Genomic DNA, 13,900 nt, shown 5'->3' with positions numbered 1-13,900 from the left:
CCTTTTCTCTTGTGTTTGCTTATGGTCATGGTGTTTTGTTTTGGGTTTTTTTGTTTTGTTTTGTTTTGTTTGTTTGTTTGGTTTTGTTTTGTTTTTCTTTTTTTCGTAGCTGGGGACCGAACCCAGGGCCTTGAGCTTGCTAGGCAAGCGCTTTACCATTGAGCTAAATCCCCAACCCCTGGTCATGGTGTTTTATCACAGCAATAGAAAGCCTGTTAAAGATGCAGGGCCCTCTAGAGCAACACAGTAGGAAGAAGGAAGACACACATTTTACATTTTATTATGTATATGCATTATAGTTAAGGGGACTGGGTCAGAGTGGTTAAGAATACTTGTTTTTCTTCAAATAACCTGAGCTTGGTTCCCAGCACCCACCTTGTGCAGTTCATATCTCCCATACCCCCAGCTCCATACCTTATGGCTTCTGTGCATATATACATATATATAGAAACACATGTGTATACACATCCGTATAAATAGCTTTATAAAAGAGAGTGAGTGTTAGGATGTCTTATACATCCTGTCTGGGGAGTCCAACAATGGCCGCCGTCACACTGGAGCCTCAGAGAACCCTACAACTGCTCAGTTGTCCACGAGACTGTGCCTCAGGAACCCCAGCCTGGCTTTGAAAGTCAGGAGGGTCCCTGGAGAGCAACTGACCTTCCGTTCAAGTCTGAAGCCCGAAGAACCCAGGTTCTCACGGAGCAGCAACAGTAGCTACAGCCGGACAGTACAGACAGCCACAGGGTTAATGAACTCTCCAGGAAGGTGCAGAGGCGAGGGGCAATGTAGCCTTTCCCCAGGCCTCCTCCATCTGCATCCAGTGCAGATCAAACCCTGCAGATAAGCTCATCCAGAAATCCCTTAAAGCTGTGCCAACCGCTTATCTCATTGATTCTAATGTAGTGAGCCAGCAACGACAATTTACCTTCATGGGGGTGAAACACCCCCTCCCCTGCAGCCACCTACCACCCCGTGTTGTGCAGTGAAAATCCACTGCACCGTACATGGGTGCGGTAATGTGGTACATGCAGACTGCACTGTCTGTTCTACCCCGAACCTGTCTCCCAGCTCTGTAAATGCCTGGTCCTGTCCCTGAGTGGGAGGTGTCTTGCTGTTGACAGAATCCACTTTCTTTACTTTGCAGTGAGGTGATGAGACTGTCCTTCCTCCCTCCCTTTTTAGGTGCGCTTTGTAAAGAATATAACCAGCTGGAACGAGATGAAACCAGGCTTCTATCACGGACACATTTCTTACTTGGATTTTGCAAAGTAAGTAGCATCCAAAATGATGTACTGAGGAGTGCTTTGTCGCCGGCCGGCCTGTGCACTCCATGAAGTGTTAGGAATACACAGAAGGCCACTTTTAGATGGGTGATTTAGTCCTTCCAGTGCGTTACTGCCCTCTAGCGTTCATAACTCCACACGTCTCGAGCTAATTACAACAGTTCACGTTCTGTTAGGGATTTTGTGGCAGTTCCTCACCTGGACTGGAGTACAGAGAGTGTGCAGTCAGTCAGACTGAGAGGACAAAGAAACTCTCCCTCGGGTTTCGGTACCCTAATAGCTTTCCCTTGAACCACTGTGTTTCAGCTTTGAAATTGACAAGGTATAAGGGGAGACTTTTGAAAAGCCAAGAATTTTCTTTCATGTTTGAATGTGATTGTGTAAGTCACAGTAATTTTGTCTTAATTCTCCTAAAGAAAAGTTCAAAGGACTACGGAGTACAAACGGCTCAAAAGCCCTTGCATCTTTAAGGAGTAATCAAAAAACTGGTTAGAAGGAGTAGGTCTAGGCATGTGATCCACCTGAGTGTTCTCCTTGGACACATGGCGCCATTACAATAAAACCCCACATCCAAGTGCTCTGCTAATTACGCTGTTAACCTCAGAGACAGCAGGGTACGGATTGTGACGTAGACATGCGCAGCTCAGGTCCACCTCAGCAGCTGTGTCAACTTTAAGTGAAGCTCTCTCTCAATTCCACTTTTGAGGTTGGCAAAGAACAGAAAGGCAGGCCACGGGGCCAGACAGTGGGAATCCTAGCTTCTCTGAAAATCATACAATTAAAGAATTCCCCAAATATTATCTTTCAGCAACATTGTAACTTTAAATGTACACTTCTCTATAAATAATTCATACTGTGATATTGAAGGGGTTTTATAGGCGGCTTTAAAATAAACTAAAAGTTCTCTCTGCAGAGGCCCGGACCAGTTTCATAAGCTTCACTCATGTGTATACGTTCCCTGAGGGCCGCACTACTCTTCCCTATGTGTTTGTTACCCTCTCACCTGAATGATTTGGGGCTTTTTTTCCCCCTCTCTCTACAGGGCCTGGTTTCTAATACTGGAGGTATTCATTGTTAAAATTATATATTGAGTACTGTTGCTTTGGGCAGAGTCTAGTATGTAGAACAGAGCTCTGGTGTTTACTGAAGTACTTGGACTTGAAATGGATAAAGCATTTAAAAAGAATAATCTTATTAAACACTGACCACAACACTGGCTTTGAATATTTCCATAGCAGCTCATGTTACTGGAAAGAATAGTATATTTTTAAACATTTTGATAGAATAACAATTTTAAATGAATAGCTAAACAGAATCAATTAGGGATATGGTTGGATGTGTTCTAGTGTATGAGTCAGGAAACATTGTAGATGTGCCCATTCTTTAGCTGAATAGCCACAGAGTCCGTGATTGAGGAAGAAGAGAAACCTCATTTGCCGCTTTTAAAGTGTTTTGTTCTTCACAGCATGTTACTGAACGGAGAACGGTGGGGTATACCTGTAATTTTAGTCACCAAGGAGGCTGGTACAGGAGAGTTACATGTTTGAAGTCAGCCCAGGCAACTTAGCGAGATCCCATCTCACATTAGGAAGATGGCTCCATGGGTAAAATCACTTGCCTCACAATTATGAGGACCCAGGCTTGAGTCCCTAGAACCCATGTAGAGACCAGGCATGTACCTCAGGCATCTATCTATGACCCCAGGGCTCGTGTGGGGGACAGAAGTGGCAGTGTCCCTGGAAGCTCACCAGCCTGCTGGCAGCAGCAGTGAAGCCCTGTCTCAAAGGAAGGAGCAACCGCTGCACACCACGACACACGGACCCCTGTGTTCACACCCATAGCTCATGCACAGGGCAGTGACCACTGCACACCACCACACATGGACCCTGTGTTCACACCCATAGCACACGCACAAGGCAGTGACCACTGTACACCACAACACAGGTAAATGGTTTTTCGTGTAAAAACAACTACGTTTCTTAAGCTATGGCTCTGTAGTAGAATAGTCACCTGGTTATGATAGAAGCCCTGGGTTTACTCAGTCCCCGTTACTACCGCACACAAAAGCACTGTGTGGGTGTTAAGAACACTGGCTACCCTTCCAGAGGGTGTGAGTTCTGCCCCCAGCATCCACATTGTGACTCACAGACATGGTACACAGATATTTATCCAGGTAAAACACCTTACACATAAACAAGTAAGGTCTCACGAAAAGGACAAAGAAGGAAAACAAGCCCCAGTGTTCTTGGCAGGAATCCCTTCAGTTACTTGCCATAATAGAAAAAATGGTAAATTCATGAGGGGGAAGTGTTTAATTTTTCAATTTATTAGACAGATAAAAGATTGAAACATAGTTGAGTTTTCTGAAAACCCAGGGAAAGAATGTGGGAAGTAACAAGGTGAAGATCCTTTCTGATTGGACTGACTGCTAAGGAGTAACACTTATTTCAGTCGCAGTCGAGTCCTGCCTTTGTGTTTTTTCTATAGTATTAGGATAGAAGAAGAGAAATGTCTTTTCCCTAACGGTTTTGATTCTGGGTCTATCTTGCCCCCTTTGTTAACCCCTTGTGATCTTTTTGAAGCATTCTACCTAGTTCTGCTCTACCTGTAATGCTCAGTTGTTCTTTGCCTTCTTCCTAATGGTGAACAGTTTAGAGATGTTGAGCTTTGAAAAATTAATGCCATTGACTTTAACATTTTCCATTTTAAAATTAGATAGGTTGGACATCTTCAAGATTAATTGATTAATATCAAATTAAATGCATTGTAGTTCTTAAGGAATGAGTTCGTTGAACCCCCTTTCTTTCTAGGGTGAGGAGATTATACTTTACTGAAATTGAAAGTATTTATAGCCCTTCTATATAAATGTGAATTATCATTTATCGGTAGCACTTACCGAGTAGGAGTCATCCTGACATGATTGTCATCGATAGCACAGCATCGTCAGTGAGGTCAACAGATGCCAACAGGTCATTCAGTTTTTCAAACTAACTAGAGGCAGTCTGCCACTGGTATGAGCCATCTATGGCCAAGAGTTCCACATAAGTGTGTCATCATGTGATACGACATATGGCTGTTCTTAGCCAGACTTAAGCAGACTAAATGGCTGGCAAGATGGCTGAGGGGGTAAAGACTCCTGTCCCCAAGCCTGATGAGCTGAGTGTGAGCCCCATTACCCTTGTGACAGGAGAGAAGCTTTTCCTGCAAGCCATTTTCTGCCCTCACAAATGTGCAGGCGCACACAGCAGCAGCAACAGTCATTGTTTGAAAGATTGGTGCTTGAATCTAACTGCAGAAGTCTCAGAATGCAGCTTCTCCCAAAGGCCTTCCTCCAGCCTCGCCTCTCTGAGACCTCAGCCAGCATCAGGCTCCTGCACACAGCAGGCGCTTGCATGTGCCCTCAGTTTAAAGCTGTTCTTGGTTTTTCTACTCAGGCTATGCAAGTGGCTGTAAGGAAATAATGCCAATGTTCGCTCCTTTTGTGCAGTGCATGTCTGGCATGCATACATTTCTGAAGGGTGGTCTAGCAGCCTGCTGGTAGGTAGGTAGGTAGGTAGGTAGGTAGGCAGGCAGGCAGGCAGGCAGGCAGGCAGGTAGGTGGATTAGAAAATAGTCACCTGGACTCTTTCCAGGAGACCATTCTCGCCAGTCAGTAGTCTGCTGTCCTTGAACAGATCAATTTCTACCCTTCCTCCCTGGCCAGGATTAAAGGAATTTGCTTTTCTCCCCATATAAGCTATGTAGTCAGCAGACGTTAAACCAGTAAACCCTATTAGCTTTGTCTCTCACCCGGCTGCGCTGTGTGTCCCAGATGCCATTTTTACTGTGCCCGTTTTCTGTTCTAATCCCTTGCCTCCAGTCCTTTATGCCTATATAACCCTTCTGCAATTACAAGTAATAGTCCATTCCTGTTTCAGAATGAGTTCACAGAATACCTCACTAAAGTCTTGCTTCATACATAATAAATGCCACCCAGAGTGTTCACAGACTGTACATTGATTAGGGAGAGGTTTGTAATGGGCCGAGTCCTGTTTCCTAGCCCCTGGTCCATGTGTCCAAGACTAGGGAGACAAGGAAGAGTGCAAACATTCTGCGTGAGGTCTAACTCACTGCTGAATGGAAAATGGAGGAGCGCCATGCCGTGTTTTCCCTGCTTGCACTTCTTACCTGACTGTCTCTTTAAGCTCAAGTGTTCCTTGGTATTGCCAGTGCCTCCCTGCTGGGTGCCTGCTCACAAAACCTCCTGAGTGGATAGTTCCCACAGTCTATCCACACAGCTCACCCTGAGGCCTGGGTGCTGCTCGCACTTGTGGTAAAGTCCTGTGCTCTGCAGCTGCAGCCATTTTGTAGCCTTCACTACTCCTGAGGTCATAGTGCTTGCTACATGTCTACAACATTCCTCGTTGCTGGTTTCTGGACACTCAGAAGACACTGTGCAGCTGTGGTGAGCATTAACAAGTCAAGCTCAGAGTTGATTTCACCTGAGCCTCATAGCTCACAGGTACCGCAGGTGTCTGACGAAGGCTGCTAGCACTGTACACAGTGGTCATCGGGTCACAAGAGTGTGTCACAGCCAGCCGTCCTCAGTCTGAAACAGTAGCCACTCACCTCTGAACAGACTGATCGTGGCACTTCTCTACTGGAACCCTCCAGTGGCCTCACAGTTGACTCACAGAAATGAACGCTCAGAGCGGCCTACAGGCCCACACGCCTGCTTTCCCCAAAGCTCCCAACCTCCCATTGCTGCCTTTCACTCTCCCCATGCTGCAGCCACATTCTTCTTCCTCCAGACAACTGGCACTAGAAGCTTCAAGACCGTCATCCTTAGGGGTTCCCTCTCCCCAGAATGCTTTTCCCCACCACGTCTACATGTGTCCCTTTCGCATATATCATCAGTGATGGCTTGGTGAAAAAAGGCTCTGAACTGTGTTCTCCAAAATGTTAGCCCCAGAGAAGCAAGGTCTCTTCTTTCTTTCCCTTTTTTTAAAAATATTTTTTAATGTTTATTTATGTATGTATGTGAGTACACTGTAGCTGTCTTCAGACACACCAAAGGGGGCCTTGGATCCCATTACAGATGGCTGTGAGCCACCATGTGGTTGCTGGGAATTGAACTCAGGACTTAGGGAAGAGCAGTCAGTGCTCTTAACCGCTGAGCCATCCCTCCAGCCCTCTTCTTTCATTTCTTTCTGCCCTTCCCCCCACACACTGCTGCAGCTGTGCAGTCTAGAGTATTGCCTGGCATATGTTTGGAACACACATGCACACATGCACACGCACACACACGCACACACACACACACGCACACACACACACAAATGGGGCAAGGCTGTAGGAGGAAAAAGCCAACAAAGAGCAGCATTGTAGATAAGGGTGAGCAGAGTGGTTTCTGGGATGTGGTGGGAGCAGGCCTGACTGTAGACGTATAGCTTCTGCCTAGAGTAGAATTGAAGAAAACATTAAGTAAGGTGCAAGATAACGGAGGAGTTGGGATGGTGCCGTTGGTGTGTGTGTGTGTGTGTGTGTGTGTGTGTGTGTGTGTGTGTGTGTGGTACTAGGGATGCAGTCTAGGCTCTGGACATAATGGGCAAGCGACACCCCAAATCCCAGATGATTAGGTTTGATTTCAGCTATCAACAAGGTTTATTTCAGGTTTCTGAAGAGCAGGTAATTTAACAAATGGTGCTCTAGGAAAACAGTTGAGAATTGGTAGGTGAGTAGACAGGGGAGACCTGGACACAGGACAGTCTTCTGTCAGGCACTGCAGAGGTCAGGTCCCTTTTCTTTGGGGTTTGACAGTAGTTTGTTCTCTGCACTGCTATTGTGCATCAGGTCATCTCCCTCCCCATTTCGTAGGTAAAGACAGTGGCCTGGCAGTGAGTCCTAAGGTGTGTGTCTCACAGGCTGGTTGGTTCTAACTGGATTGTAAATGTAGTGTTGATGTTGCTATTTCAGCGGGTCAGCATTTGTTAAATTCCTGCGGGCTTGTGGGATAGCACTGGCAGGTAGATGATGCTTTCTTAAGAAAGCTGGGCAGGTGTCCTCATAATCTGGGTGCATGCAGCTCCAGGATGGGACACATGCCAGTTTCTACAGATTACATGGAAGGAGGACCTCTGTGGGAGGCCTAGAGTCGGGCCCGGCAAACGTGGGGTTGGAGTTGTTCATGGTGTGCCCAGTGATGGGGTCAGACATGTCCTGAGTGCCGCACAGGGTCCCAGATGAAGTACCACTGATAGGCACCCTGGAATCTGGTCTCCAGCCTCACTGTGCCATCTTCTCAGCATAGGCTGTGTGGCTGCTTAAACTCCTCAGTAAGTAGAGGCATAAATGTGCCACTGAGGCGTAGTGTGGCTGGAGCGGGCCCGCCAGGCCCACACACCTCAGGGTCTCTACAAGGCCTAGTCCTTCAGGACAGACTGCCTCCTCACTCCTCGAGGACATAGGTATTCTCTGTCGTTTCTTGAACTGTTTTTTATTTGCTTTATTGCATCCTAAATATGAAATATTTCTCAGTCTTCACGTACTCAGTTTTATTACCTCCCTATACTTTATATACTTTACACTTCTGCACGTAACTTCAGGCCGTGCCTGGACTGATGAGAATGACCTCATCACTGGATTGTGTGTTTCAGATTCGGGGTGAAGAAGAAGCCGATTTACATCAATGTCGTCAGGGACCCGATTGAGAGGCTAGTTTCCTACTATTACTTTCTGAGGTTTGGAGATGATTACAGACCGGGACTAAGGAGGCGGAAACAAGGAGACAAGAAGGTAACGTGCTTGCTGCTGACCGCAAGTGCACGCTTTGTTCAATGTTGACAGTTTGGAAGGAGCTCAGGGCTGCACAGAAGCAACAGTGAAGAGTCACATATAATTCTGAGACTGCTGTCTGTCTTCTTACGGTCTGCTGTATACGTCGTCCCCGGTGCTGTGTCAAAATGCCTGACAACAACAGCTTACGGAGTGGAGGGCTTGTTTCAGTTCAGTTTGAAACAGTCCGACAGGGCGGGGAGGCTGGACTGATGAGTGCTGGGCTCTACTAGCTCCTTCCCCTTCTGTTCAGTCCAGGGCATGTGCACATGTGCACAGGCACACACACGCACACGCACCGGCACACACACAAGCACTCACACCGCGCACTCACATGCACATGCACACACACGCACACGCACCGGCACACACACAAGCACTCACACCGTGCACTCACATGCACATGCAACGCACACACATAAACATTCGTGCACACACACAAGTGCTACACGTGTTCAGTTATACCTCCCTGGAAATGACTTCACAAAGCCAAAACTTCGTGCACAAAGTGATTAAGTTGATAATCAATATCGTCCAGTAACTGCCAACAGTCTTCTAGGGGGCCATTATCAGGGAAGCTGTTTTCATGTATATTCTGGTTTAGTCTTATAAGCCGTCTACGTTTACTTGTAATCATGGGTTTATGAAAGCTGCTTTGCTACAGCTGTGAGGAACTGCACTGGGAAGCCTGTGCTCCAGCACAAGCCTGCAGCTCACCAGTGCCTACGAGCCGCTGCTGACAGTGCCGTGTAGAGTGCTTAGCGTCAGATCTGTTGCTCACAGGCATGCTCAGTGTCCTGTGTTGGAGGCCGTCTCAAGGAGTATGGCCTCTACTTTGCAGCATCCTCTACATCTTAGATAAGGGCTCAGTGTGTCTCCAAGCTTGGCCAAAGCTACCAGAGACCAGCGCAGCTCAGAGTGAGGACCACACACTGATGACACCTTTGACTGTCTCTTTCCAAGTGACATAATTGACTCCTTTTGAGAAAACATCACCAACGTCCAAGCTGGGCACTGCTAATTCTCACCATGTATGACTTCAACTCAGCATTGCCCTCATAGGCTACTGTAACTTCATGCTTCCAGCTGCTCCCAAATTCCTGAAATAATGACACGGAGACTTATCATTTGTAAGTGTTCGCCTAGGCCATAAGCTTTGGAGTGTTCCCCAACTAGCTCGGAACTTAACCTGTGTATTCTATTCTAGAATGGGTCCTGCCACGGCTCGTTACCTCTCCCCAGGTTCATATGACCATGTCTGTTGTGCGAATTTCTTCCCACAGCTGACTCTATCCCAGAATCCTCTCTGCCTGCCAGAATTCCCACCTCCCATTTCCTGCCTAAGCTAATAGCTTTCTAATTGACGGCGATGCTTTCATACAGTACACAAGAGAGTCTTTCCGCCTCCCCCTTTAGTCCAATAGAAGACTCTTCCTCTTGTGGTCATAAACTATATACATAATAACAATTATGAAAACTAACGGGCAAGGTTACATTCCTGGTATCCCATCCATATACATTTGGTAATGTTGGACAGAGTATCCTGCTGCCTCTCCTCTATCCTTCTGAACAGAGTTCTGTACTTTCCATTTCTATCATTGCGTTGTCAGCCTAAAACATCTCCTAGATCTACAAACGTTTGCTTAAGTCCTAAACCACTTAAACTTAGTGGTAAAACTATAACCAACTAGTCTTCAACTCCACCAGAGAACTGAGCAGGAATAAATGTTACCTGAGTACGCAGGGAATACAAGCAGTTTCCAGAGCTATAGAAATGACAAAGGAAGCCAGCTGCCTGGCATCCCCCAAATGTCTGTGTCGTTGGAGCACCGTCTTCAGCCTTGTGGCCCAGAATGTCTGACAAGTTTTGTGCAGCAGGAAATATGAAGGACTGGTTGCCCTGTCTTAGTAGCAGAGCTCAGCAGTCAGCTTCCCTGCCTCACGTGGGTCCAGTTTGGACAGCATAGTAGCCAGCTGCTGTGTAGTGTTATTGCCCGCTGTGTACGTAGTTCCCGTGTGTTATTCAGATGCTGATTTCTCTGCCCCCACGTTGGATTGCAATTGGACCTGGCATTGTAACAATCTCCTCTCTCAGTGTTGTGTTAACAGTGTTATCCATTTATTCTCTGACTTATCAATAAAAGCTAATCAGCTAATTACTGAGCAGGGGAGAGAATAGGGCTGGACTTCTGATTCCAGCCAGGGGATGGGGAAAGAGAAAAAAGAAGAGAGGATTCACACATGGAGAGGGTCTGGAAGACACCATGATAACATATTTGGAGCAGAGAGAGCTAGATCAGTACTAAAATGCAAGTATTTCAGGGATTTTGGCTGGGGGGTGGGGTAGCCAGATTAATTTAGAGGATTAAAATAGATTAATAACACTGCTCAGTTATTGTGCTTGGAAGATTTATTAAATAAATCTAGTAGTTCCTGTCTTATTTATTTGGGAGCTAGTGGGATAAAGGGAAATTATTACTCATAAAATTGCTCTAACAGTCAGCAGTTGGAGCAAAGACCAGTGGCTTTTGCTTGCCCAGTGAGGCAAACTCCATAAGGAGGTTCTCGAGGCTCACCATGGAGGTTCTCGAGGCTCACCATGGAGGCTCTCGAGGCTCACCCTCACCGTTTCATGTAGTGTGGGGATGCTGCCAGGAGCAGACCTGTCTCATTGTCAAAAAAGACCTTTTATTAATAAAACATCTTTTTTTTGGTTCTTTTTTTCGGAGCTGGGGACCGAACCCAGGGCCTTGCGCTTCCTAGGCAAGCGCTCTACCACTGAGCCAAATCCCCAACCCCTTAATAAAACATCTTTAAACATCATATCCTATAGACCTCTGGGGTTTTTTAAAGACCATCTGTCTGTCTAGTATATATCTGAATAGGCAAACATTACTTGTTTCTAGCTATTTACTATCTGTTCAACCTTGGAAATATATTTCTGTAATAAAAACTAGACTAGTATCTAACATCATAAGTTTGATTAATTAATTATTACCTTGAATTTCTTAATACACTAAACAGTTTGTAATAGCAACCTTCAAAAGGGCTAGAACCTTAACATTGCATTTTTAAGAAATACATAGATATAATACCTTAAAAAGAGTTGATGCATAGTATGTTGTAACCAAATATAACCTTAATTTTGTATCGATATACAACAATCTATATGCCAATGTAAGACTTTTGGCTTGTAGAAGCTCTAGTTTATGAGTAGATTCAACAGTCAACCCTTTATTCCTATTATTCCAATATTTCCCCCCTTCTCCCCCTTTCCCTTTAGCATAAGGAAAAAGGATAAAGAAAAGAGAAAGAGAAATCCCTGAGTCTAACCTCTATGTTTTATTTCCTCCCTGATCAAGACCTTTAACAACTTGTAACCGACCCTCCTTGCGTTGAGCAACCGGAAACCACCCATCCTGCCTTTTAGGATGGGGGCATCATCTAACAATTGCTCCCTGCTGATTTGGGCATCACTTTCCTTGTGCCCCCTTCCCCCAAAGGGAATATTGGTCAGTCTTACAGCTAGCTATAGCGTATACTGTCCAGTCTCTGCATGATGAGAAAAATCAGGGTTTAACTGAAGTCCTAACGGGAACAGTTTGTGATGGCGGACTATCTAGCTAGCCATTTTGAAATTGTGCTGGATGCAGAAGTTTAAGGAAACAGCAAAGATGCTGGAATAAATATGTCTCAGTGTCTCAGCACCTCCGAGGGTAAGTATTACCAGAGCTGCACTGACTGTAAACATGTACTCTCACGGGGAATGTATACATTTCTGCAATAATATATGTGTGGATGTGCAGTGGGCACGACTCAGTTAAATATGGTTCTCTGCTCTCTGTTGAAGTGGATGAGGCATCCGTTTCCTTTATAAGTTAGCTTGGAGTGTATAACCAAGCTGTAATGTAGATCTCTATCTATGCCGTTTGAAAGGATGGTGTGCTATGTCTGGACAGTTCTGAGGCCAGCAAGATATACTGACTATGTATTCATAACTGAGGTCTGCCTGGCGACACTGTCGTGTCTCAGACAGTCTCAGAGCTGTTGCCATGTAGAGGGGTTTGATGAGCATTTTCTTTAAAGTCCTGTTAGATTTCTTCATAATTGCTTGACCTGAAAGATTAGATATATCCATAACATTTTCTATGTCTGTCTCTGTGATAAAACATTGATCAAAAGCAACTTGGGGAAGAAAGTTCATTAATGTATTGCAGTACATTATCCAAGGAAGCCACGGCAGGATCTAGGTAGGGAGGGAACCTGGAGGCAGGATCTGAAGCCGAGGCCATAGATAAGTACTGTTTAGTGGCTTGTTCCTCATGACTTACTCAGCCTGCATTGTTCTCTCTCTCTCTCTCTCTCTCTCTCTCTCTCTCTCTAACATTTATTTAATGTATGTGAGCACCCACTGGCTGTCTTCAGACACACCAGAAGAGGGCATTGAATCCCATTACAGATGGTTGTGAGCCACCATGTGGTTGCTGGGAATTGAACTCAGGTCCTCTGGAAGAGCAGTCAGTGCTCTTAACCTCTGAGCCATCTCTCCAGCCCCTAAGCCTGCATTCTTTTTTTTTTTAATTGCATTTTTATTTACATTTTAAATGTTATCCCATTTCCTGGTTTCCTCTCCAGAAACCCACTATCCCTCCCCGCCCCCATATCCTGCTTCACTGAGGATGCTTCACTGAGGATGCTTCCTCACCTGCCCACCCACTCCCTCTCACCTCCCCACCCTGACATTCCCCTACACTGGGGCATCGAGCCTTGACAGGACCAATGGCCCCTCCTCCCATTGATGCTGGCATAATCACACCATATACATAGGTGGATGGAGCCATAGGTCCATCCCTGTGTTCTGTTGGGATGGTGGTTTAGTCCCTGGGAGCTCTGGGGGATGGGGGAGCTGTCTGATTCTAAGCCTGCATTCTTATAGAAGGGGTAGCACTGCCCACACTGCACCCTCCCACTTCAATCATCAATCAAGAAAATGTACCACAGGCTTGCCCACAGGCCATCCAAGGGCATTTTCTCATTTGAGGTTCCCTTGACCTAAAAAGGACTCTAGCTTTTGTCAAGTAGACATAAAACTAGCTAACACAGAGGGCAAAAGCCAACCATTTTTCCACATTTGATGGGTAAATCACACCAAATGCTATAAGGCAAACAAGTCAAGTAAGATGCTCACATAGAAGCCTTGGGGGTGAGGGTGCACCTAGCCGTTTGTTTGTTTCAAGACAGAGTCTCACTCTGTAGCCTCGTCTGTCCTGGAACTCACTGTGTATATTTGACTAGCCTTGAACTCACAACGATCCACCTGCCTCCACCTGTTTGCTCCTCTGCCTCTGCCTCTGCCTCCTTAGGGATTAAAATCATGCACCACTACAGCTGACTAACTTTTTAGTTATTACCGTTTTGCTTGTTTTTTATTTTGTTTTGGTTTGAGTTTGTGTTTCAGCTGGGCTTCCATAGCTGGGACTAGCATCAAACTCAGCTGTTACAGCCTTAAGGATGGTCTTGAACTTCTGGCCTCCAGCCTCCCAAGTGCTCATGTGCATGGATTTAGCACTCCTGTTAAGATCTAGACTCTTGAGGAAGCTCTGTGGCACGCCATCCCTCAAGTGCCCCGTGTCCTCGTAGGCTGCTGTCTGCTGTTCCTCAGGAGACATTCATGTTATGTTGAATTCAGGCCACTATCACATTGGGAAAAGGCAGGGGAAGGAAGCAGGTGACCCAGAAGTTGTCCGTGTTTCTTCTGCCATCAGTCCACCAGCAAGCCTGTGACTGTATAACCACATGGA

At 45.9% G+C, this 13,900-nt stretch overlaps 1 protein-coding gene and 1 long non-coding RNA gene across 4 annotated transcripts in view; one reads left to right on the top strand and one right to left on the bottom strand.

Annotated features, from left to right (window-relative positions):
* Hs2st1 (heparan sulfate 2-O-sulfotransferase 1) overlaps positions 1 to 13,900 on the top strand; it is a 133,692-nt gene that overhangs the window by 111,346 nt on the left and 8,446 nt on the right. For 2 of the 3 annotated variants that reach the window (XM_087617170.1, NM_001100518.1), the window contains 2 exon segments: positions 1,186 to 1,271; positions 7,922 to 8,060. In XM_087617170.1, coding sequence (XP_087473296.1) covers positions 1,186 to 1,271; positions 7,922 to 8,060 — 225 coding nt within the window. 3 annotated transcript variants of the gene reach the window in all.
* On the bottom strand, positions 7,930 to 10,917 carry LOC147996594 (uncharacterized). The gene is made up of 2 exons (XR_015677093.1): positions 8,480 to 10,917; positions 7,930 to 8,415 (listed from the first exon to the last, which is right to left on the bottom strand). It is a non-coding gene; the product is annotated as an uncharacterized LOC147996594 (long non-coding RNA).

The sequence above is a fragment of the Rattus norvegicus genome, chromosome 2 (assembly GCF_021556685.1).
Source record: "Rattus norvegicus strain SHRSP/BbbUtx chromosome 2, alternate assembly SHRSP_T2T, whole genome shotgun sequence".
NCBI lineage: Eukaryota > Metazoa > Chordata > Mammalia > Rodentia > Muridae > Rattus > Rattus norvegicus.
The sequence above is the reverse complement of the archived record's forward strand: the minus strand, read 5'-3'. Positions and strand labels throughout refer to the sequence as shown.